At 43.5% G+C, this 26,832-nt stretch overlaps 1 protein-coding gene across 1 annotated transcript in view; it reads right to left on the reverse strand.

Moving 5' to 3' along the window:
* The window catches only part of Glp2r (glucagon like peptide 2 receptor), a 76,767-nt gene that overhangs the window by 10,167 nt on the left and 39,768 nt on the right, over positions 1–26,832 (reverse strand). The window contains exons 5-11 of the mRNA XM_027946948.2: positions 26,708–26,814; positions 24,581–24,734; positions 22,014–22,173; positions 20,271–20,331; positions 19,200–19,269; positions 9,327–9,415; positions 1,081–1,219 (exon numbers count right to left, since the gene is read on the reverse strand). Coding sequence (XP_027802749.2) covers positions 1,081–1,219; positions 9,327–9,415; positions 19,200–19,269; positions 20,271–20,331; positions 22,014–22,173; positions 24,581–24,734; positions 26,708–26,814 — 780 coding nt within the window. The remainder of the gene's footprint in view (positions 1–1,080; positions 1,220–9,326; positions 9,416–19,199; positions 19,270–20,270; positions 20,332–22,013; positions 22,174–24,580; positions 24,735–26,707; positions 26,815–26,832) is intronic.

The following is a 26,832-nucleotide window of genomic DNA, read 5'->3' on the forward strand; positions in this document are numbered from 1 at the left end:
TTCATTACTGTTTGGGGGACTTCTGCTCTGTCCATGCTGCTAGGTTAGCACGTATCTATTGCATTAGTGGCCTTTACTAATGAGCCATGTCTTCCCACATTCATGTCCCTGTGCAGTCCCCTCCTCTTCCTCCTAGGCTGGATCTATGACTTGCTTTAAAGAGCAGAATGCAGAAGAAACATCAAGGTGTCAGTTCCAGACACGGGCATTGAAAAACCTAGCAGCTTCGGTTTTTTGCTCTTGAAGACCCTGAACTGCCACATAAGAAGTTCAGTTACTCTGGAAAGACCACAAGAAGAGTGGAAAGTGAGAGACCCTAAGACCCTATGGAAATCAGCAAGGTAGTTAGAGGTGGGAAATGAGGCCCCAGAAATTTGACAAATAAGGCCAGCCCCAGTTTGAGCCCCTACCTATGTGTGAAGAAACCATCATAGAATCTCCAGCCCCCACAGGCTCACAGGAGCAAAGGTTAGCCACTACTACCATGTCCTACCTGGATTCCTGACTCCCAGCATCATGAGAGGGAAAACAATGATGGTCATCATAAGTTACTAAGTCATACATAGTGTAAGTAATGGATAACTAAAATATTCAGATAACTTAATGACAGTCAGCCTCTGGTTTCTCATTTCCTCCCATACACATCTGTCAGGCTCAAGAATCTCCCGCTGTGTGGTCCTACGACTCCTTTACCCAAGTTATATTGTGTCCTAGGTACCTGTCATCTGAAGCATAGACAAGGATCATTTTGCATGCTACTTTGCAGAGAACCCAGCAAAAATAGGCCCTTAATAAAAGGCTTCAGGTTGACACACTCAGCTAATATGATCATGAGTCACACTACCTATTACAGCCAGGAACGAGCCCTGTTCCTTTCTGAGTCACTGAATCACGCTGTCAGAATCAAGGCAACACCTCCCATCTGCACACCCTTCTCATTCCAAGGGTCCTCACCAATAAAGCCTGCTCATGCTAGAAATCTGTTTTCATCCATAGATCTCTCTTCATTCTGAGCCCATTTAGATCCCATGCATTTTATTTTCTCCCAAGCCAAGGAATCCTGGTCAGACTCCTACTTACGTGGAAGGAGCTCAAGGTCAATTGAACGAAGAGTCGTATGAGTTTTGAAAATCCTTGGATTTGGTCATCAGTGATGAAAGAGAAGAGGATCTCGTGGACACCCAGTAAAGGAATGAGGACCAGTGTTGATTTTGCCAGTCTGCAAATGACAACCAAATAACAGTCATGAGGGCCACCCTGGGACTCATCCGCATTTCCTGCTCTTTGGTGTCTGTCTTTATCGTCTTGATGAATAGTTGATTTTCCAGTTGGTCTCTTTGACTACACATTTAATGCTTGAGGGTCTTATTTACTGTTGCATTCCCTTCACCTGGTAGATGCTCAGGAAATATGAATGCAATGAATGCACGATTGGATAACTCCTCCCGTATAGGTTTGTCATATGCATACAGATATTAATGTTTTAACTGAGAGATACATATTCATGCAAGTAGCTGCCATGCCCAGACTCCACACCTCCCAGGTTTGGCAATTTTCCTATTACATGGCTAACAGATGTGTCTCTCTCTCTTTTTCTACTCAGGTCTTTCAATGTCAGGACTTTAAATGGCAGCCTGAGAATGGAGAAAATGAGTTGCTCGGGATCACAAAACCTAAATGTCAAATCCCAGCCTGGAAGTGGGAGGGGTCTTTGACTTAACCTCAGGCCCTGCAAATCTGAGCTGCACTTTGCCATCAGCCCTCAGGCAACCCTCAACCCTGCAAGGACCACAGGAAATGAAAACCTGATCCTCCTCATAAAAAGTGCTGTGTGGAGGTTTGCTGCTGTATACAGTCTACACAAAAAAAGACAAACATTCCTTTGTACCACCCACGTGTAAAGTGCACAGCTGGGGCCCAAACATGCCAAACTGGTGAGTCCCAAATGTGGCTGACTAGTAAAATTCCTTACAGAGCTTTTAAAATATTTCCAGTGGGCCCTCCAAATAGGCTGGGTTCTATATTGGTAGATTCAACCAACTGTGGGTGGAAATTTTTCCTTTTTAATTTATCTATACCAAACACAAACATTTTCTTTCTTTCATTAGTCTCTAAACAATACAGTATTGATATATCATTGGCATTGTTTTAGGTATCAAAAGTAATCTAGAGATGATTTCAAGTATTTGGGAAGATGGGCGAGTGGCAAATACATCATTTTCATATAAGGAAACTAAGCATCTGTGGATTTTAGTATTATGGGGGTCTTGGAACCAAACCTCCACGAAGACCAAGGATGCTGTGGTACCCATAAGCTTCCTGGGATTGTGTCAACTCCCTGAGGTTGGGTCCTGAGACAGTGATTTTTAAAGAAATTCCTATAGGATTCTGATACATAGCTAAGTTTGGGGATGACTGCTTTTTTACTATTGAGCTGTTTCTAGATTTGAAACTAACCACATTAGCAAAGGTGACTCATATTCAGGATACGAACAAAGCTATTGTCTAATTTGCATTGGGAAAAAAAAAAAAAGAGACTAATTGCAATGTGTTTTTAGCCCGAGTCACTTCTCCACACCCCCGGAGGTAGAGATGTAGACACTTGAGAGTGTCATCAACAGTTTACAAGCAGTTCTTCAGGAAGGTTGAACTCCATCCAAGTTTACTAGAATCCTGTATCTGAGACCCATTCAGTGTCATCAATGAAACAAAAAACTTTCACTATATGCCCTTAAAGGAGGTAGTGCCAGAAGAGGGGAATAGGAGCCACCATGCAGGAGTGACTCCACCTGTCCACGTGGGCTTTGTGTCCCTGACCCTTGACCTTCAGGGGAGGCCCCTGAGTCAGGATGAGTTGCAGGTCCCAGTCATGCGGTTCTCCTGAGTGGAACTCAGATGTACTCCCATCCCCATTCCCAGCCAGCGGGGAGTCTCTCTGCCAGGCACAGTAACTTGTTCCCAAGGAGAGAATATTTTAAGAGTTTTCCTCCTTTTCCTACTCCTGCTTCTTCTCCTCACTCCTCTTCTCCTTTTCCTTCTTGTGCTGGGGATTGAACCCAGACCTTATGCATTCTAAGCCTGCACTCTATCATTGATCAATATCCACAGAGCCTAAGGGTTTGGGTTTTGTTTGTTTTAGTTTTGTCTTATTTTCTTTATTTTCAGGAGTGTTTTAAAAACCCTCTGTGTCAAAGGTTGCAAAATGGTGATCATAGGTTGGAAATGACTTGGAGATAGTTTTGTTTAAATGACATAGTGATTTTTTTTTTCTTTAAAGCTACTGGAGACATGTTTAAGGAGATTGCAAAGTGAAGGTGTTCAGATTTTCATCTCTTGGAAACAGGACACTTAGGGGCCAAATTACTGCTTGGCAATCATTGGTATCATTGGTTCTGGCTGGGTTGTGGCCCTCCATTTAGAGGGAACCTGTGATCTTCAGCACCCACTGAGCCTGGACTGCTCACTTATGACCTTATTTGGCCCTTGCCCATGTCTGAATCTGTGACCCTTGCTCTGGGCTATCTGGGTTTTAATGACACATACTCACATGCTTCCTGTGGGTCAAGTCTTACCATGAACTTATTCTGGGGCCATGTTATGACTTTATGTGTTTTTTTAAATAAACTTTATATTTTGAAATAATTTTAGATCTATAGAAAAGTCGCAAACGTAGTACAGAGTTGCCACACACCCTTCCCTCAGTTTCCGTTTCTGTTAAACAATACGTGGCCACAACACACCTGTCAAACTCAGGGAGCCAACAAGGGAATATCACTAGTAGCTAAATTGCAGACTTTATTTGGATTCCACTGTTTTTCCACCTAATGTCCTTCTCACCTTCCTGGATCCCACACTGCAGTTAGCATGGAGTGACTGTTACTGAAGAGCCATCTTTTGGGGCCATTTTAGTCACTATCATCCCTCTGGTTGGAAGTAAGAAGGGATTTTCCACTACTCACATTCTTCTAACTTCTCCTTAGATGAAAGTACTATTTGTGACCCAGCTCAGATGAAAACCCATAAATAGTCAAAGCAGCTTACCCCTATGGATTGTGTGTACACTTATTTTTCATCCATAACCATTTGTTTATTTAACCAGTACAGTTTATTGTAGTCGTTTAACTATTCAACAAATATTTACTGCATATGGACTCCAGGCACATGAGCGGGGACAGTGGGAGTGGAAGAGTTGGAGATGAAGGTGGCCGTGTGCAGGGCCAGCTCTTGGACCTGGGTTCAAACACCCGTGTCATCAATTACTCTCAATGTGCACTTGGGCCAATTATTTCACTTCTCTGTTAGTTTCCTCATCTGTAAAAAGAGGATTTTACTAATAACAGCATCCAACAGGGTCATCATAAGGATTAAGCCAATAACATGGGGTAAACCCCCAGAATAAATAATATCTAATCATAATAAATGATCAATAAATTTTTAAAGAAGGCATCACTGCCTTTAGGTTGCTATAGCTTCAGTGATTTTGATCACTTTTATTTCCATTTGTGATGTGTTTAGTCTGTAGTTGCTGATGGGGCTCAGAACTTGCTTCTTCAAAATATGGTAACTAGACTGTTTTAAGCTGAAAATTTTTGAGAAAATTACAGAAGCAGGAACATCACTCTTCAATCTCTCCTCTACTTCTCCCCTAAAATCAGCTCAAAAACCTACAAAGGGGACCTGGGGTTGTGGCTCAGGGGTAGAGTACTTGCCTACCATGTGTGAGGTACTGGGTTTAATCCTCAGCACCACATATAAATAAATAAATAAAATACCTACAACTGAAAAATTTTTTTAAAAAAACCCACAAAGAATTTCCTGAACTGCCCCTGATAAAGATTCAAAGGCCCTCCTTTGAGAGATGCCCTCCTTGCACCCCCAGGGAAAGAACATCCTCATCTCTGAAGACTCCGAAGACTCTGAATCCACAGGTCTTGGTTAGTTCCCCCAGATTAGTCCCATCTGGTCACACCCCTTCTGTCCACTGCTATTTCTCCATAACTCTCCATTCACCATCAGACCTGACCTAAAAATGTGTAACTTCAATGATTTCTTGGGGTCTTCATTTCCTCATGAAAGTTCCTGTGTCACATAAAACTTCGACATAAGTTTGCATGCCTTTGACCCTGTTAATCTTATCAGTTTGACTTTCAGACGCCCAACCAGGGACCCTAAGAAGATGGAGCAAAAAAACCTTTTCTCCCTCAAATTACCTACCTGGAAGTCCTTTGGGGAAACACTCTGAGTCTTAGCATGTTAAAAATGACCCTCTTTTATACATTCATTAGGCATTCGATCCTCGTGCATCCCATGGAAGGTTAGGATTGTTCCTCTGTGAAAAGAGACCCGTCTCCTCCTGGGAACCACGAAGAATAGAGAACTTGGGAAGCTAAGTGTCTGCTGGTCCCTGTCCACATTCCAAGAACATCCTTAGCCTTGCTGCTAGCCTTGAAGTTCCTCCTTCGTGCTTGGCTCTCTGCTCTCCTACTCCAAAAACACAAAGATGGGACATCTTCTGTTTCCTTTGCTTGATGGTGGAAGCCCAGGGACAAGGGCTAAGAATACAGAAGATTCTCCAGCTCCTAGCAACCCGCCTTTTTGGCAGGGCCTACATGTGTTTAATTCAAACTTTCCTAAAATATACTCCTGGAGGGGAGCCAGATCTTGAACATTACATTCCAAACGTTTTCAAAAATCTCAGAGTTGGAGGGAGCCTGCACCTACCAGAATTTGGATGAAATGCATTGGGCCCATGAGAGGGCTTTCAGGGAATACAAACATGAAAGGGAGACGTGGAAGAGGAGCAAGCTTTCAACACGGGAGAGGGCAGGGGGAGACAGGCATGCTGACAACTTACCGGGGGTGACAGTAGGCAGCCCCTTCCAGAGCTTGGAAATGAGGAAACTAGCACTACTTCCCGAGAGCAAAGTGACAAATGAGCTCATAGATTTTTTTTGCTGTGGGATCTCTCTAGCCCAGGGAGCAAAAAAAGCATGGGTGTCTCCTGACAGATAAGTTCCTAAATTTTTGCTAAAAAAAATAAAAAAGCATAAGTGAATCAATTAAATTAGACTCTCCATGAAAAAAAATTAAATAAGTGTATGTCCGCATGGTCATCTCATGTTGCCCTCTTCCTCACTGAAAATGGCAGTAAAAATTACAAAGGAGGATGTTTTGGCTACTCATCCCGCTCTCCTCTGTGGAAGGCACACTGGCTCTGGAGAATGAACCACATTCTCAACAGGTAGATGGTGCAATAGGCCAGGGAGGTTTCTCAGATGTCCTTCAACCTCTCTGCTTTGACCACACTCTCCCCAAGCAACATTCTGGTGAACTCTGGATTTCTGAGAACATCGTAAGGCATGTGTGCACTACAAAGGAATGCCCGACCCCATCCCCACCTTCCACAGACATTAAAAATGAATAATAGGTTGGGTGCGGTGGCACATACTTGCCCATAATCCCAGCAACTCTGGAGGCTAAGGCAGAAGGATTTCAAATTCAAGGCCAGCCTCAGTAACTTAGTGAAACCCTGTCTCAAAACAAAAAACAAAAAGCGCTAGGGATGTAGCTCAGTGGTAGAGTCCCTCCTGGGTTCAATCCCCTGGACGGAGGAGGAGGAGGAGGAGGAGGAGGAGACAAGGAACAGAGAAGGAGAACTCGTCATCTAGTTTATGTACATGAACTTCTTGTAAGTTCAGAGGGCATCAGCCAATCATTCAGGAACACAGTGAAGTCCACCGTACAGTCTCTGGGTAGTGGCAAGCTCACCAAGGTGAGGCCTCTGACCCTGAAAGGCCTTTGGGTAGATATGTACCCAGATTCCCTTTCTCTAGCTTTTTCCTTGAACAAAGATAGGGAAAGGGAGAAAAAAAAAAAAAACAAATTTCCAGACAGAATGTATATGTCAGACAGGGTTATTCTTTCTACCCTCCAACCATCCATTCTCGATCATTGCTCAGCCATAAAGGTTCCCCAATGTCTTGATTTACACTTCCCCAGATCAATGGCTACCAAGTGAGTATGCACACCCCAGGCTTATGCAAGCTGACTTCTTTGATACTGGAAGAAAATAGAAGATAATAGGAGTTCTTTGTATATTAATATTTATCAATCATTGTATATTTTCTGTTTTTTATGTATAAGGTATGTATTAGTTCATTAGACTATATATATATATTATATTATACACACACACACACACACACATATATATATATATATATATATATATATATATATATATATATATATGATGAGGCACATGCTCAAAATTTCTTTACTGATCAAGATGCATGATGCATGATCAAAAAGCTTAGAAACCGCTATCTTGGATAACTCTAGAAAAGGGGGACCCTGGAAAAGAAAAAAAACAGGCTTTATAGAAACACCATTCAGCATACCTAAGCAGAAAATTCCATGTGTTATTTCACTAGAGCATCTCATCAGAGGTCCCCTATTCTGGCTGTGTATCTGAATCCCTGGGGAATCCACAGGAAGTCCATATGGCAGGTTTCCGTCCTGTACCCCCTGAGTCAGTAGTGGGGCTCATGAGGCTGTGCTTTGAGCTGGCTCTCAGGGAATGCTTAAAAGTAGTCAGAGCGGAAAGATATTGTAGAGGGTCACTGGGGGTCTGGAACCTGGGGAAGATTCCAGGGGTGCCTGGTGGACTTTGGGGACACAAAGCAGCAGGGGCTTGGGCTCAGAGTCCTTTGGAATTCACCTGACCCCTGATTCTGCCTCCTGAGAGTATTCACCTCTGTCCAGCTTCTGGGTACCCTGTTTGTCCCTGCATCCAGAGGACTGCCCTGCCTGAGTGGACCAGGAGCTCAACCCTCAGAGTGGTGAGAGGCTGAGCCTTGGGAAAGGGGCCAAGGAGGCTGCTCGGCCACTTGGAGGCCCGACTAGAGGCGCCAAGAGAGACAGTGCAACTCCCCAGGGCCCAGGCCAGGCCAGTTCCCCAGGGTTAAGGGTTTCTGCAAAATATTTGAGTGAAAGCCTCAACTAGCAGCTCTAGTATATATTTGCCCATTCCTAAACTGGGTATGTTTACCCTTCGCGATGTCGTGGAGCAGGGATTGGGGGATAGGATGTGAGGTCTGGATCCTGAGCAAATGCTGCTCCCCACCTCTGATTAGGTGAGCCGTCTAACTGAATCACACAGGCTCTTGCTCAAAATTTCTTTGCTGATCAAGATACGTGATCAGAAAGTGTAGACACCCCTGTCTTGGATAACCCTGGAAAAGGGGGACCCGAAAAAGAAAGCAAAGAGGCTTTATAGAAGCCTCCTTGAATTGACATATTAGGCAGGAGACGGGTCAACACTCCCATTTTGTACACCAAAAACAGCCCAAGGGAGGCCAGTGCCCTTGCCTAAGGCCAGTCAGTGAGTCTGGGGTTGTGGGCAGCTCTCCACCCCCCACCACCTGTCGCGTGCTCCACCCCAAGGCCGCAGTTATTAATGAAGTAGCATGCATGCACCTCAAAGATGGGGTCCACGTTGTATTTACCTCTTGTTCCAGTTGGAGACATTCATTAAATGTTTGTCAGATAAATAGAAAGACCACCTTCTGGCACTTGGCTCAGACTTAGAAAGAGTGAGGTGCAGGGCTGGGTCCCTCTTCACCCCTCCCACCTCCTCTAGCCTGCTGTGTGGACTGAAGCCCTTACTTCAGAGCCATCACTTGGGTTAGATCACCCCTTCCTTGACAGCCCCAGCTGAAATCACTGGCCACATCCAAAGGAAAGGATGACTAGGAAAAGAGCAATGCAGATCTCAGTAATGTGCCATCTAATCTATGACGAACAAGGACTGCAATTGCAACAGAAAGCAGGAGAGACACAGCAAAGTCAAGTCACAGAAAAAGCAATTGTATAGGGAACATATTTCCTTAGACTCTGAAGTTTGTGGTCTTACTTCTCAAGGTCTCAAAAATACTCAAATCTCAGATTCTGAGTTATGAGTGTATCTTTTGTTCTGTGGCCTCAAATCCTCCAAGGAAGGCAACTGCCAAAGTTCCATTCATACCAGGCTTTCCCTTCTCCATAAGTCACTCATCCTTAGGGACACTTTACAGTCTTGTACTGGGGGGAATGAGTATGTCTCCGGCTACTCACTACCTGCTTCCTTTACATGGGGCCAGAAGGTTCTCCTCCCTGCCAGTCCCACGTGCTCTATGACACTATTTTCAGAAGGACTCTCTCTGACTCACCTTAGTAGACAAATATACTAATGCAACTTTTTCTGACCTTCCTAAGACATTAGGCAACACCACAAGAAGGATTCAAAATAACCTTGGACTTCTGAATACCGACCGTAGGCCACTCACCTGTATTTATAATCTCTGAAGCACATTTGATGAGCTTTCAGCTTAGAAATGAGAAGCCTGAGAATTTTCAGGAAGATGAAGAAATTAACCTTGAAAAAAGAAAAAAAACAGATGTGGGTAAGTAAAGATGTGCTCCATAATGCTGTGACTATTGAGGACACCTGGATGTGGCCATCCGCCCCTCATCCACATAAACTAGGGGCAATGTGGCAGTTGGTTGGTTGTAATAATTACTTAATCTCCCCTGCTCCAAAGGCCATCTGATCTGAAGGTCTAGAAGAGATTTTAGAAGTATCATTTAATTATTCTTCTGCTTGGTGAGGCCCATAGCTAGAGCCATCCAAGGTGGACATTTTCTTCATTATCATGAGCATCATCATCATCATCATCAACAACAACAACATTTATTGAGTACTTATGAGGCCAGACTTTGTGCTAAGAACTTTCCATAGATTATTTTATTTAATCTTCATAACAACCCCCTAAAGTAGCTATAACTATTTTTATCCCCATAATACAACAAAGAAACAGAGGCACAGAGGAGAGGAGTATAATTTCTAAGGTTGTGCAGCTAGTCAGTGACCAAACTGTTGCTTCAGCTCAGATCTATCTGATAACAACCTTCCCTCCATTTAAACAGAATGCCACACTGCTGCTCATCTGTAAGAAACTCAGCCTAGCCGGTTATGGTGGCACGTGCCTATAATCTTAGCTATTTGGAAGGTTGAGGCAGAAGGATCGCAAGTTTGAGGCCAGTCTCAATAACTTAGTGAGAACCTGTCTCAAAATAATTTTTACTTTTTTGTTTGTTTACTTATTTACTCATTTATTGCTGTTGTTGTACCATACTGGGATTGAACACAGGAGCACTCTACCCCACTGAGCAACATCCCCAACCCTTTTTAGTTATTTTTTTGAAGCAGGATCTCACTAAATTGCTCAGACTGGCCTCCAACTTGGGATCCTCTTGCCTCAGCCTCAAGTTGCTGGGATCACAGCTCAAAATTAAATTTTAAAAAGTGTTGGGGATGTAGCTCAGAGGTACAGCACTTGCTTACCATGTATGAAGCCCTGGATTCAATCCCTAGCTCTGCAAAAAACAATAACAGCCACAGAGAAAAACAAAAACAAAACAAGACTCTAGTCCTGTTGGTGTCTAAGTTGAGGTCCTGCTGCCACATGAGGTTCACCGGTCAGAATATATTCTCCACTCCATAGAACACTTTTCTTAACTGTCCTAGATGGGACAAATCCAGCCCTTTGTTGTCCACCTTGGTAGAAGTGGTAAGATATACCCACAAATTCCTTGACACTTCTCCTTTCAAACGTCCCCTCTTCCATGTGAGCTAAATTTAATGACTTCTGTGTAATGATGCAAGAGGAAGTGATGGTAGGTAACTGTAGGGCCCTCAAAAGAATGGTTTCCCCTGAAACACCCTCTGGGGGAAGCCAGCTTGTGAAGGGTTGTGAAGGCCCCAAGGCAGCCCGTGGAAATGCAGAGAGACCCACACCGGAGAATGGCATCTCTTGGCCACTAACCAGCGCCATTTGTCAGTGGTGTGTGTTCACCTCTTGGAGCCAATCCTCCACTCCATCCTTAGGACAGCTCATGAGCCTCCTGGAGGTGCAGAAGAGCAAGTGGTTGAGGATGTACTGAGTGTGGGCTTGGACAGCGAAGAAGAGGCTAGAGAGGGAGAGAGGACCAACTGACATAGGGCTGTTCAGGGTCCTGCTAAGGAGTTTGAGGGTTTTGTTTTGTTTTGTTTTGTTTTCCTGAAAGCAATGGAGACCCAGTGATAAATTCAAAGCAGGCAAGTGACCTGGTCAGATTCATACTTTGGCATTTCAGAAAGGTCATTTTGGCATAAGTGTGGAGAACGGATTGGATGAGGACAAGATCAGAGGCCACCAGGTGGAAGGCAGTTTCAGAGTTCCTGGGAGGGGGAGACAATGGAGAGGTGAACCCGATCTGCTGCCCTGCTATTTCTGTGATGGAGAAGGGTGACTGGTTTGAAATTACTAGGAGGCTTCAGTCAAATGAGCTTCCTAACTGGTTGGATGTGAAGTCAAAGATAACCCCGATGTTTTTGGATCTCAAATGTGTGGTGGTGCCGTTCACCAAGAGAGGGAGCACGTGAGGGGGGAAGAATGTGGGTAAGAGGGGGAGTCCAGTCGTTCTGAACATAAGAGATACCCCATGCAATTAGATATTTGTTTGCACCTCCGCAGAGAGGTCCCAATCAGAGCATGAAGCAATTAGAGTAAAATCATTCAGGGAGACTCTACAGTGGGAGAGAGGGATAGAGGGTTAAGAGTCCGTCCTTGTTATGAAGGGAACTGTGAAGAAGGTGCTGACAGCAAGAGACTGAGACTAAGTAGCTAGGAAACCCTGCTCAGTGGCCCACATCTGTGATCCCAGTGACTCAGGAGGCTGAGGCAGGAGGATCGTAAGTTCAGAGCCAGCCTTGGAAACTTGGCGAGACCCTGTCTCGAAATAAAATTTAAAAAAGGGATAGGAGCATAGCACATTGGTAGAGAGCACTCCTGGGTCTAAACTCCAGTTGGAATGATCCACATAAAAGAGGCATCGGAAGCCCACGAGGGCAAGAAGGTTTTAAAGGCTGCATAGAACTTAGCAACAAGGGTCTCACTAAGAGAAGCAAGGCGGTGATGCTTTTTTTTTTAATGAAATATGGGGAGATCCTGTCAACCCTGTTTAAGAGGCTTGTATGTAGTAGCAGACTTGGGATACCAAATAGAGACCAAGTTGCTCCCTGTTTGTTTTTGTTTTTGCAGGGATGCAAGAAATTTTTGGTGCAGTTGTTATTTTAAGATTGAAAGATTTAATAGTGTCTCCATTGCAATGGAGAAGGAGCCCATGGAAAGGGTGATCAGGTGACAATTAATGGGACAAAGTCTCTACAGACATTGATCCTGCACAGGACTAATGTCCCTGTCTAGAAATAAGATCGTTTGACCACACACTGAACACAGCCTACAGAACCTAACCTATACCTGCTATCACCTGCTCTACCAGCCTTAGGAGAATTAATGCTTAAGCTAAAAAGCTTGCATTTCAAGCAAGCAGCTATTTATCTAAACCGTAAGCCAACAGGAATGATGGAATTTCCCAGCCAAAGGATATTTAGTAAAAGAAAATTTAAATACAAACTAAACGTAACCAAGTAATTTATCCCCTTTTAATGGGATCTCTGTTTCTCATCATAAAGAGAAAAACCCTGGGTGCCTGGCTAAGTGATTTGTTGAACGCAGACATTTTTCTTACAAAGCAAGCTTCAACAGCCGGGAGACACATCTTTCAACAAATTCGTTTCAGTCAGGACTGTCTCCTTGGAAAGGCAGGGTCGAGTCAAGGACGACATGGATGCCTTTGTGCTTGGTGTCTTCCAGAGACCAGACAAGAGAAAGTGAGCATCCACCCACAGGCCGCATGGAGGAAGCACTTCCTCACTGACATGGAGTAAAGCGCCATCTTGGGTTACCATGGAGACTGCTCCTCTAGGCTTCCAAGGAGACAAGAGTCCACCATCTGATTTGGCTGATGCTAGTCTTCATTTGTGCACAGTGAGAAAGGACCTAAAGGAGGAACTTTCTCAAGAACCAAGCCAACTCCTTTAGGATTCTGTGACCAGGTCAGGGGCATTTAGGACCTCAGAAATACAAGGCTCCCTTCCAGATCCACCATAGTACAGCTGTCTTCCCAGATATAACATTGTTGGTGGCACTTTTTTGGCAACCCAGAATCTGTGCACAGATCTTTACCTCCAGGTTGGCTGAGGTGATTGCCAACATAGTAGGAGCTCAGGGGCAGGCCTCGGGTACCCCTAAACCCTCCCACCTCTCCCCAAGCCCCTGTTCCTCTGACTTGCCATGTAGACTAAATGCCTCCTCTTAGAGCTGCTCCTTTAGGCCAAAACACATCTTTTCTAAAAGCTTTGCTATAATGTGCATGTCCCATGGAAGAGAGGGAATGGCTGGGGGAGGAGAGAGGAGATCTTTCTCTTTTTCCTTCATTCATTTTTCCAAAGGGGAAAACTTCAATAAATTCCTATGATCTGATTTACAGTTTACGTCCACCATGTAAAGCAGAAGACGAGATGCAGAAAAGCTAAGAGGAGGATGGGACAGGGCATGGCATGCAGGGAGATTCCCCCCTTCAGAAAAGGAGATGTCTCTGGAAATCTGGAGCAACTGAAAGACCCAAGTTCCTGGTGGGGCATAGGACCTAAAATTAGAAAAGTCCAATGAAGACTGATTTTACCAGTTTCTCAGTTTTCCCAAGTTCTTAGATTATCAGAGGAGATTCAATGAGAGTGAGTGATGGATGGCTTTAACTTCATGAGATCAACAGAGAGTCCCATTCAATTTGTTGACACACACACAAAAAAAGCTATTTAATAGGTGTTCAGTCTGGCCAGTCTCTGAATTCCAAGGATAAGGATATGGGTAGAATGTAATCATTCTATAAGACTATTTTTGGGTTTTTTAAAATATAGATTAAGTATATTTGTTATAGAATAATATTTGTTATATTATTATGCTTATAATCACCATAAATATCCAAGTGGAGGACTCTAGTGCATCATCCCCAGACTGATGGGGCCTTGGACCCATGGTTTGGAGAGAACATCTTGTGGATTTGGTTCCATGGAATGTGTAAGGTTATCCTTGAGGGACTGAACTAATCAAGGCTGTATCTATGGGGGTAACGGAGACTAAGACACGAGTCTTAGTCAATATGACCCAACTCAAAACGTACACTCGGGGATGATCGGTTAATCTAAGTAGTGAAGTCTTATACAAAGGGAGAGGTGGAAATTTTCCAATTTTTCTGTCTGGAGAAATACCCCCCAAAATACCTGGATTCTTCAGATATCATATAATGGACATTTTTGAAATGTGAGAAATCTTATACCAACAGAGCAGCAAATGGAGTCTGCCAGTGTGTGTGGACGTTCAGCTGAGATGCATTCACTTCAACCCAGACACTGATCAGCAAAGGAAGGCTCAGCATGGGGGTGTGGAAGGGGCCCAACTATGACAACTGAGCATGCTTACCAGGGAGCCTGGGATAGTAGACTCTCCTTGGTCCCAATGCTGTGTTCACCATGCAGGGCTGAATATTTCCCAGAAACCTCTGCTCTATGTTCCAGAAATTATGGCCCAAGTTCAAATATGGCCAAGATAAAAGAATGTTAAGATCCTGAAATCCAGCTCTGTATATTATTATATTACTTTTATGGTATTTTGGTTTAAATTGAATATATGAGAGGTCACAAAAATTTTTTTCAACACAATAAAGATATGATGTTTGGCTTATGTCACAATCAAGTGCACTGTGGGGAGCTCCTTCCATGTTGTGGTTCAGAGAATTCTCCTTTGGAGTTGGAGTTATGCCAATTCGTATTGTTAGAAACTGCAGTGTGTGGTTACATATGACCAAACATGAAGGCAGATATTGGTTCAGTCATTGTCTGATGGAACTTAGGATAATAACTATGAAATTCGGAATCTCCAGGGACAAGAATGAACCTTGCACCAAACCAAGCACAGAGAAGGTGCTCAGTGGATGCTCAATGGAAGAGGGTAGATAAGTGAGCCTTCAGTGCTGAGGAATCTCCATTCAGTCAGAGTTTTGATTACACAAGTCATGGCGGAGTCTAGGCTAGATAATTCACAAGTCTCCTAGGCTGTTCTGTTGTGCAGCCACTAGCCACTGGGTTTCTCCACCTCAGTACCCCTGAGGTTGGGGATAGTAGACTTATTTGTTCTGCACATTATAAGAGGTTGTAATGCCTGGCCTTCACCCACTCCATGTCAGTAGCAAACTGCCCATGCAACTTGTGACAATTAAAAATGTCTCCAGATAGGGCTACATAGCTCAGTAGAGAAACATTAGTCTAGTCCAATTCTGATTTTATAAATGAAGAAACAGAAGCCCAGAGATGTTAACTCACTTGGCGAAAGGATACATCACAGATCAGTCGTGAAGCCAGGATTCCTTACTCCTAGATCAGCTTCTTCCACTCCACTATAAGGATTTTATTTTTCCTTTCATGTTTGATAGGACATACAGATTCTACTCTTCTGGAAGCCCTCAAATCAATGCCCAAAATTCTAGACTCCTAGAGCTATATGGGCTGGGAAAGCATCAGGTTGAGATTCCTACCATTCAGGAAAGACCTTTCTCTACCATCCATGTCAGTGTTTTGCCAGTTCGTGATTAAATAAATATCCTTTCTTTTGACCAAGAGGGAATTTTTCTCATTTCTGTTCAAACTCACTTCCTCTTGTCCATGCCTCTGTAGACACAGACAGTAATCCTTTACCTATGTCCTCTCTAAGACCTTCATAGGCCTGAGAATGATTGTGAAATGGTCCTTCCCAGGCATGCCTGTTGACTTTTGTTATTTGGGGCAATAAATTAATTAATGATTTGGTTTCCAAGGAGAAAGAGTTCACTAACTAGGCAGGTGTGAGGACATCAGATGGACATTACAGGAAGAGGAACTATAAAAGCAGGGGAGAAATGAAATACCATATTGGATTTGGAGAACTTTGAGTTTCTCCATTTAAAGTAGAATGCAGGGTGCCTGTGGTTGGGGAAGCAGACAGGAATGGCAATGATTACTATACTAAGGAGTCTGAAACCAAACCTAGGGAAATAGTGACCAAAGAGTCAAAAGTAGAAGAGAGACTCCAAAATTCGACTCCAAAAAGATCACTCTGGCTCCAATATGGAAGATGGATTGCAGGGGGCAAGAATAGAAGGAAGAGCAACCAAACAGAAAGCTTTTTGCAGAGGTCTTCACACAGAAATCCCAGAGGGCTGAATAAAAGCAGTGAAAATGTAATTAAGGAGAAGATGACTTGGAAGGATCTTTAGAGGAAGAATTGACCAGACTTGAAGTCTGAGTAGATTGGCAGGGAGAAAGAAGGCAAGCTATGAGAACACAAAAGTTTGTGGCTTGCTTGTCTGGATAGATGAATCATTTTCCTATGTGGGATGAGCAGGAAGAGGAAAAGGTTTAGATGGGAAGATAAGGGTCCACTGTGACCTAAGATGATTGTGGGGCCAATCATGACTGGACTTGTAGAAACAACAGCAGGCAAAGCTTATTTTATCCAAGGTGAGAAATAGAGTAGAGTCTCTTGTCCTGCTAGGAGAGAATGTCACTCTAGGAACTAGGAAGCACCAGGAAAAATGAGCATGCTGGGCAGCTATGGAAGGCTGAAGGGGCGAGGTCCAGAGCAGTAGTGAGCACTGCCTCACCTGCCCCTTGTCTCACTTCTCCACAATCCTTTTTTCTTCAATCTCACGGTGAAGTCGGGGTCCCAGCACCCAACTCTTTCCTAGGTACCTCCACCACTTCCCAGTAGCAAGGTCCAGATCCATCAGAATCATTTGAGAACTTTTGAAACTACAGCTGCCTTGTGTCCACTCCCAGAATTTCTGATGTTGTTGGTCTGGGCCACTGTGGTGTTTCCAAAGTACAGCCAGTTTTGAGAACCACAGCTGTGGACAAACAGCTTCCCTAACTTTAGTGTGCATCCAAAACCTGGGGGGTCTGGTTACCATGCAGAGTCTGACCCAATAGGTTGGAGTGGCAACCTGAAAATCTGAAGTTATGACAAACACAGTAGAGTCTGGCACTGGTGCTACCGGGTCACCCTTTGAAGAGCAAGGGTATAGCAGCGTGCTTTTCAACTTGCCTGCACATTAGAACCCCCAGACCACTGCTGAGATCAATGAAACAAAAGTATCTGGAGGAGGGACTCAGGCCAAAGGCATTTTTGGAGACACCCCGGTGATTCTAAGTTGGAGATGTTTTGAGAGGTATTGATGTAACTTCTAGAAGACCACGGAGTAAATACTAAGGATACAGCTAGATGGAGCCTGAATTCCATCATAGTGAGGACTGCTGGCTTATCTCCTCCTTTATTCTCCTCTTCAGTTACTGGACACATGGCCAAGAGCAAATGTTCCAAAGGAAGTCAACCACACAATCCGCTCATGGCACTGTGAGCCCTGCCTCCTCTGCCCCTTGTCCCACTTCTCCATAATCCTTTCTTCTCCAATCACACTGTGAAGTTGGGGTCCCAGCACCCACCTCTTTCCTAGGTACTTTCATCACTTCCCAGTAACATTTATCAAGTGCCTTCTACGTACCAGCATCCGTTCTAAGGACTTCGTGTATTTGAATTAAATCAGTCTTCCCAACTGCCTACGAGGTGGGTGCTATTATATTTATTGTACTGGTGAGGACACTGGAAGGATGAGAAGTTCAGCCCAAAGGGTCAGACTGGGTGACTACCGGCACCTGTTACCACAACACTGTACTACTGCTCAAAAAATTGTGTATCGCCTCTAGAGCTGGACCCTGGGGTCTTCACTTTTGGAGACTCTTTCAGAATCACTACCTTGGCTCAAACTCCCCTAGGTTCTAATTCCCTCCCTCCACCATTTTCTTCATTGGTGACCCATTGCTTATCTTGAGCCAAGTATTAACATCTCTGGGCAGCTGTACTGGACACTCAGGTAAACACCCCCCTTAGTATACTTCCTGGATCCCATACAGGCTTCTGCATCAGCCCCAGCAAATTTCAAGTTCTTGTTTAGAACTCGTTGGCTGCCACTGTGAGCCAAATGTCCTGTTCTTTCTAGAAGCTAGCCTAAGTACATGGCAGACACTCAATAAACTTCTTTCATGGATATTTGCTGGAGAGAAGATACCAGAAGCACGTGTGCCACCTCATAGGCAAAACGTGACGCAGCCCCTTACAATCTGGGTCTTCTCCATACCCTTGGTTTTCCTGCCATTTCTGCGAACATTATCCTTTCCAGGTCACACCCAGGTCTGAGCAGAGAACTGCCATCCATTATTGACAAATGTTGATATTCTTCTATTTAAAAAATAGCTTTTGGGGGGGCTGGGGTTGTGACTCAGAGGTAGAGCACATGCCTGGCATGCATGAGGCTCTGGATTCGATCCTCAGCACCACATAAAGTAAAATAAAAACATGGGGTCCACCTATAACTAAAAAATAAATATTAAAAAATAGAAAATAGCTTTTTTTCTTTCATGACGCCACTTAATTAAAATAAAATGGGGAAAAAAAGGACAATCCAGCAATGACGTGGAGAGTCAGTAGAGCACAGAATACAGCACCCCGCACCCCACAGGCACCCAGAGGTGATGGTGATATGTCTAGGGTGCAGACCTTCTGTGGCCCTCATAGATCTTGCCAGTCTTCCTACAGTTGGCTGACTCCCTGCCCTTTCCCTCAAGCTTCATTGACAGATTTCATTTTTGCACACTGTCACCTAAAGGGCTTTGTGACTCCAGGTCAGTCACCTCTTCCCAAGCAAAATATTTTGGACCACAACAAATCAAGGCCTTTTGGCCTCGAGGTCTCAGAGCATCATCTATTTCCTGATTCTACTACCCATGAGAGATTGGTGTGGATAGCTTTCGTATGTTTTTTTTTCCTCTAGAAGTAGTTTCTTTGGTCTCTTCCTCCCTCCCTCCTGCTCATGGTGTTAAGATATAGCCAGGCTGTCACTGGGCTCCTTCCTGCTGATGTCCATGTCACAGCCCTTGAGGACAGGATCCTGGAGCTGACTGAGATCTCTTTACATAACTGAAAACACAGAGAAGACTCACAGGGAAACTCGGAGTCAACGTCTGAACCAGAACAAGTGGAAGTCTCTAACTTCTCGCTCATCAGAAACTGCTCACAGCTCAGCGGCTCCTTCTTAAAGGGCCTGAGAACTGGGGGGATGTAGGAATGGGGGTGTTCCCCACAGCCGCTGAGCTCAGAGGGGGAAGAAGTTGGTAGACTCTTCCTTACCATTACACAAAGCATCATGGGTCCTCGGATGATCCACCAGATTTTCTTATTTCCATTTGTTGCCCAGCATCTAAGGGCAAAGAACAGGCAGGAGAAGACAAAAATGAGCTGAGGCTGTGTGTCCAGAGGAGGTGCCCCTTCAAGCATTGTCCCAAGAGATGGGACAAGGGGAGAAGAGGATCAAAATCCTTTGTATTAGCACTGGTACTGTTGATGGTTCTTATCATGAAATTGCTCTTCCATGTTAACGGCCCAGCACATGGGTTCTTCCACGTTTTTCCATGTTCATACAGACATAAATCCTTAATTAGAGGTTTCTTACTACTTCACTAAACAGTTTGTGTGTGTGTGTGTGTGTGTGTATATATATAGGCACATACATATGAAAATTATATATGTGAAATATATAGAAGGTGTTATTCAGTTATGGGGCATATATATATGGCACATATATGTATATGGGATGATATATGGTGTATATAGACATGTATTCAAATATAAATACATATGTATAGATATGTGTGTGGTTTGGGTGGTGATTATTTGGAGGAAAAAAATGGAATCACATCATAAATGTTGTTCAGCAAGAGGTTTAAAATATCCATTGAGATTTATTCCCTAAAAGTCAAAAGATAATACTTAATTTGTTTTGTGTGTTGTATGTCATAATATTGTTTGTGTGTTGTCATAATATTCCACAAAGTAAGTTTGCTACAATTTGTTCAATGATTCTCATTCTAATGGGCATTCATGAATTTTTGTTGTTTCTGCTTTTTCTTTCTTTCTGGGAATGAGGCCGTAATACCTATTGCTGGGCTATGTCTTTAAGTACCCAGCGTCACAGCTAACCTGCCCAGCATCTTTGTGGTAATTTGCCTGTGTAACTAAAGGAATGAACTAATGATTACAAGACCTTTGATTTACGTTATCTACATTCCTCAGTATGTTCTACATGGACAAATTGGGAAGAGTTGGATATTGTCTTTGGGAAAAATGATGTAATTCCCTATATTGGGGCATATCTGGGAATTATTAATTCAGGAAAGATTAAAACCAAAGTAAATTTCCTACCCCGTGTTCTCCAGGTGTGCACGGGCGAAACCCCAGGGCACCACAAACAGCACAGGGAAGGCTGTGGAGAAAACACAGAGAAACAGGGTTAGGAGCCAGTTGGCCGGACCTGCTTGGCTCCCACCCCAGCCTGATGGGCCCCAGAACAGCTGGTTAAAACTCAAAAACCCTACCTGGAATCATGGACAGGGAAAATTGGAGTGGCACAGGCCCATGCATTAATTTATAACAAGAAACCAGAACCCAGAGGAGAAGGGATTTGCCACCAGTCACAAAACAGTTTAGAATAAATCCAAGGACATTAATCAAAATCTCCTGAGTCGTGAGTCCAGGTTACTTCCTATGAATCCTGCAGCATCAAATTCTCCAAGGTTTTGTGAAAGTATGGGTTCCACATCTAAATACTCTTGGTCATTGAAATTAAAAAATATATATATACATATATGTATATGTACATATACACACATATATGTGTATGCATATACATATATTTTAGTTGTAGATGGACACAATACCTTTATTTTATTTGTTTATTTTTGTGTGGTGCAAGGATTGAACCCGGTGCCCCACGCATGCTAGGCAAGCGCTCTACCACTGAGCCACAACCCCAGCCCTCTAGGTCATATTTTTAAAATTAAAACAAAAACACAAAATGCATAGACTGAATGTTTGTGTCCTTCCAAAATTCATATGTTGAATCCTTCCTGTCAATATGACCATATTTGGAGGTAGGGTCTTTGGAGGTCAATAGATTTAAATGAGGTTGTAAGGGTGGGGTCCTCATAGAAAATTAGTGTCCTTATAAAGAGACTAAAGAGTTTGATATCTCTCTCTCTCTCTCTCTCTCTCTCTCTCTCTCTCTCTGCCATGTGAGGATACATCAGGAGGCAGCAGTCTGCAACTCAGAAAGAGAGCCCTCACCAGAACCCAACTGCTATGGGTGAGATCTGGCCTATTCCTCAAAGGCTCCTGTACTGAAGCTTTGATTCCCCAGGGCAGCACTGTTCATAGGTGTGGCTCTGGGGGAGTGAGTGGATCATGAAGGCTCTCTCCTCATCGATGGATTAACCCACGAGTGGGTTAAATACTTGGTGGCATAATAGGGTGGTAGTAGAAAGTGCAGGAGGTGTGGTCTAGTTGGAGGAGGTAGGTCACTGGGGATGTACCCTGGAAAGACATTTCTCGTCCCCTACCCCTTCTTCCCACTCTCTCATTTTTTTCCTGGCTACCTGAGCTAAGCAGTTTTCCTCCACCACACCTTCCACCATGATGTTCTGTCTCATCCCAGGCCAACAGCAATGGGGCCAGCCAACCATGAACTGAAGTCTCTAAAACTGTGAACCAAAATAAATCCTTCTTCCTTTCAGTTGTTTTTCTCAAGTATTTGGTCACAGGGACAGAAAGCCAGCATACTGACCATGCTGGACTCCCCAACCTCCAGAACCATGAGAAATCAACGACTTCTGTTTAAGCCACACAAGTATTTTGTTATGGCATCAGAAACAGAGTAATGCAGTTGAGAACAGCATAGGAGGAATATTAATTGTATGATGCCACCAAAGACCTTTCAGATTTTCTAATGTGTTCATTAGCATACAGGTCCACACACACCCTTATTTTCATAACCTCTTATCATTGAGAAACCATCTTCCAGTTGGTTTTCTAACTGCAACAAATGTCTCTATCGGGATCCAGTGTTCTAGTTGGTCCTCGGGAAAAGAGGCTGGAGGTCACGTTACTCACCCCAACCCACCACCAGGTATCTGGGCCACAGCCGCCTTTCAGGAAGCACCGTGGGCTCCAACAGGGCATGGAGGTAAAGACCTTCGACCAGCAGCCATAAGTGGTTGGCACCCACGCAGTAGTGCAGGAAAACCTGGACGGAGCGGCAGGAGGTGGACATCTGCAGAGGGCAGAACACCTGGGGGTGAGTGCTGCCTTTCCCAGCATCTGAACCCCAAGTGAGCAGAGAAATGCCTCCCTGGACACAAACCCTCTCCCCTAGTCTTCTTCTCTCTCCTGGGCCTTTGCTGATCATCTCAGGGAGACAGCAATAATATAGAATGTGAAGTCTCTAGAAAAAGTTTTTTTTTTTTAATATGACAAAGGTTTAATGAAAGAACAATTTATAAATTTTTAATCAGGTATAGGTAAACAATTAGAAAATAATATAGTACCCCAGGCAGAACTAGCTGAGATCATTATCCTCCTTAGGACTACAGGGGTAAAGCAGGGATAATAGAAAAGTCTCTTTCCTAGTCTCTCTCTATCTAGAAGAGGCTTTCTATTTATAACCAGTCCTATATGTGCATTTTTTGGTCAGACACTTTTTTATTTGTTCTATTTAATTATACATGACAGTAGAATGCATTTTGACCCATCATACATAAATGGAGCATAACTTCTCATTCTTCTGGTTGTGCATGTAGAATCCCACCGGTCATGTAGTCATATATGCACATAGGGAATAATGTCAATTTATTCCACTATCCTTCATACCACCATGCCCCCTCCCCTCCCTTCACTCCCCTTTGCCTAATCCAAAGTACCTCTATTTTTCCCCAGTCTCTCCCCACCTTATCGTAAATTAGCATCCACATATCAGAAACAACATTCGGCCTTTGGTTTTTTGGGATTGGCTTATTTTGCTATATGTGCCTTTTTATAAAGCATCAGTTTTATCATGGATGAAGTTGTATCCTTATTTTGAAACACCTAGGCTTTTTAAATGTTTTGAGGTGATGGTTTATGATAAATGATAAAACTAGAAAATAGAGCAGCTTATGAATATCCTTTTGTCATATTTAATAGAAAAGAAGCACTTTGCATATGGAATTTTATTTGTTCTAATTAGTTATACATGATAGTAAAATGTATTTTGACATATTATACATGCATGGAATATAACTTCTCATTCTTCTCATTGTAAATGGTGTAGAATTACATTGATCATGTAATCATATACGCACATAGGACAGTAATCAAGAATACAAGCAACAATTAATGTTGGCGAGGATGTGGGGGAAAAGGCACACTCATACCTTGCTGGTGGGACTGCAAATTGGTGCAACCACTATGGAAACCAGTATGGAGATGCCTCAGAAAACTTAGAATAGAACCATCATTTGACCAGCTATTCCACTCCTTGATTTATACCCAAAGGACTTAAAATCAGCATACTATAGTGACACTGCCATATCAACGTTTGTAGCAGCTCAATTCACAATAGCTAAACTATGGAACCTACCTAGGTGCCCTTCAACAGATGAATAGATAAAGAAAGTGTGCTATTTATGCACAAGAGAATATTACTCAGCCACAAGGAAGAATGAAATTATGGTATTTGCCTGTAAATGGATGGAGAATATCATGCTAATTGAAATAAGCCAATCCCCCAAAACCCAAAGGCTGAATGCTTTCTCTGATTTTGTGGATGCTAACTCACAATAAAGGGGGTTAGGGAAAAACAGAAGTATTTTGGATTAAACAAAGGGGAATGGAGGGAAGGGAGGGGGAATGGGAATAGGAAAGATAGTAGAAAAAGTATTTACTATTATTGACATCAGAATAGAAAACTTGAACATAAAATTCATAATTAAGCCATAATTTAAAACTTCTAATTCAGAAAACTCTGGGTCCAAATGGCTTCACTGGTACAATCTATCAAACATTTAATGAATAAATAACATAAATCTTAAATAAATTCTTCCAAGGAATAGTAAAATAGGGAAGATGTACCAACTTAAAAGGTCCACACAAACTTTATACCCAAACCTCATAAGAAAAGAAAATGACAGTCCAGTCTTTCTCACAAATGTCAGTGAAGACATGCTAAACAAAAACAGTTTTAGCAAATTGAATCCAGTAATATAGGAGGAAGTTTAATCTATCAAAACTTCATCTGGTTTATTCCAGGAATGCAAGGTTAGTTTAACAGGTTACTGCTTTATTAGCATGATAAAAAATGATCTCCATAGATTTTCAATTTTCATAAATTTTCAATAATTATAAAAAATTACAATTATGGATCTAATCCAACACGAGTGAAGAAAAAGAGTGAAAATACAAAATACCAATAACAAGATTTTGATTACAGATGAAAGTTTTTCCCACCTGAGGACACGAGGTAGCCATAGGTGAGCCTGTCTACCTCTGGAACCCTTCAACTGCCACACACAGAGGCTGTTGTGTTTTTAAATCCCAGGCTGCTTCTCTAGCCAGAGAGCCCCACCCATCTGCCCTCTGATTCCCAAGTCTCACCCAGCTGATGGGAAGCTGAATTTGGATGGTGGAGGAGGGAAGGGGATTACCTCTGACAGATAGGACATCCATCCACTCTCACTGTCTGGCCTCTTGGAGTAAGAGTTATAGAAGACAACATCCTTCACCAGCACAGCCAGGGCTTTCAGGATGAATGAAGCAAACAAGTTCATGTGGATGTAGTTGCGTGTACAGTGGAGCTTTCTGTGCAAAGAGGAAAACAAGTGTCACCCTCAGGAAAGAATGGCTGGGGCCAAAAGGTCCATGCCTGGCCCACCTGCATATCTACCACTAAAGACAGAGGTTCATAGTGAAGGCTCCAGAGTTGCACCACTCGGGTATGTGAACTTACTTCTCTGTCCCTCATTTTCTTTATCCATAAGGGTAACGATAGTTATCTTTATACAACATGTTCACTGCGCCGGGCCATTTTCTAAGCCATTAACTTGTGAGTGTCCTTCCTCTTTGCCGTCACTGGAAGAGGGGGCAGTCTCATTACCCTGATTTCATAAATGGTGGAAGTGAAGGAGGAAGGCTAAGTTGCCTGTCTAAAGTTCATTAATTAATAGAGCTGAGATTTAAATCTAGAAACTCTGAGGCCAAAGTATGACTGTCCAAGGCTCTACTGCCTCTGAGAAGAAGAGCATTGATCTCAGAGGCGTGGGGGAGAATTAAATCAGTTAATTCACGTAAAGTGCATCTCATAAGTGTCCAGAAAAATATCAGCTCATTTCCTCTCCCTGGAGTCTCCTGTTGGCTCTTTGTCATATAAGCTGATGTGACACAGTGCATTCTCAGTGTCTCTAGCCAAAGGGACTCCTTTCCACCACTACACCTCCGGCATAGCACACACCCCATTCTACTTGGTTTAGAGCTATTATTATTTTAAAGGACTTGAGGCAGGTCTTTGTATTTAACAATGTACGCATCCTCCTGCATAACCAAACAGTGGGCTGTTCAAGGGCAGGTACTGAGCCTTGCTCCTTCCGGAGTCCGAGGCAAAACAGATCCGTGGTCAACCCAGACTCAGCTGGCATTACTTCCTGCAGGGCTGAATAGTTATTTAATCCTGGATTGGTTCACGGACTTCGGGAAGGTGTAGAGAGGGAAGTCACAGGTAGTCAGTGGGTACAGGCTGTAGAATTCTCTCAAAGCTCAAGAATTGTTCTCTCGAAGGGGTAGATGGTCAGGACGCTGCTCCAAGAACCATAGAGCATTCTGGGGTTAGAGAGTCAGACGAGATTCAGACCTGGGGCTAGCAGAGCCCAATGGGAGGTGCCCTGGAACTAGCACCCACATCATCTCCAGGGTTCCATTCAGTCTCTGGCCACTGGGATTGAGCGCTCATTCTGCCGTGTAATATTCACTTGTGTTTCTTAACGGGCTGAGACCACTGGACAGCCTTTGAGGGCTCCTCAGTGGGTCTGTAAATATCTTACTTGGGCGATACCCAAATAATGTGATTTAGTAAAATGCATCAAGGCTTTGAATTCCGAAAGACAGTACAAGCAAAAATGCTCAGACCCTGGCTCCATCACCCATGAGCTCTGAGCTTGGACAAGTTACTTAATCTCTCCATATTTCAGTTAACCCACTTATAAATAGGGAGCAATATTAACACTAACCTCCTAGGATCAGAATGAATCTTAACTTGAATTAGGAAGAGATTTAAAGTACTTGATGCATGTGAAGTGCTGGGAGGAAACACTTAAGTAATTAATAGCTAAGTGGAATTCAAAGATGCTGGGTTAAAATCCCAGCTCTTCCATCCACTTGCCTTGAAGGAAGTTTCTGAATCTCTTCTGTAACTATAATGCCTCTGATAGAGTTGTGGTGAGAAGGGGATGGGGTAGTGATGAGTGGGATCAGGGATCTTCGACTAGGGTGAGGGCACAGATGGCATCTAATGCAAAGGACTCCTGAATTCATGGTCTAGCTGTGTGTCAGTCTCGTTTTATGGCCAATCACAGTTCAATGCCTCTCCCTGGGACTTAGATAACTCCTTTCTGCTCCTTCATCTGCAAAATGGGATGGATGCCCTGAAGACTTTTTCATGTCCCTTCCAACTCTGAGGAACCGTGATATCAGCCAGCCTAATCTTCCAGAGGCAGCCATTGAGCAAACCCCATGGTGCATGCCTGACTGTACATCTGTCGGTCTGCAGGAGTTCCACTCACCGAAGGAACAAAAGGAGGGTGAGAGCCAGGAAGAGGGAGATAAGGGAGAGGGAGTATCCCACCGTGTACATCAGCTGCAGAGTGGACAGCAAGGCGTAATTCTCCACCTGGACACAGAGGAAGAA

This window comes from Marmota flaviventris, chromosome 17, assembly GCF_047511675.1.
Source record: "Marmota flaviventris isolate mMarFla1 chromosome 17, mMarFla1.hap1, whole genome shotgun sequence".
In the NCBI taxonomy this organism is placed as follows: domain Eukaryota; kingdom Metazoa; phylum Chordata; class Mammalia; order Rodentia; family Sciuridae; genus Marmota; species Marmota flaviventris.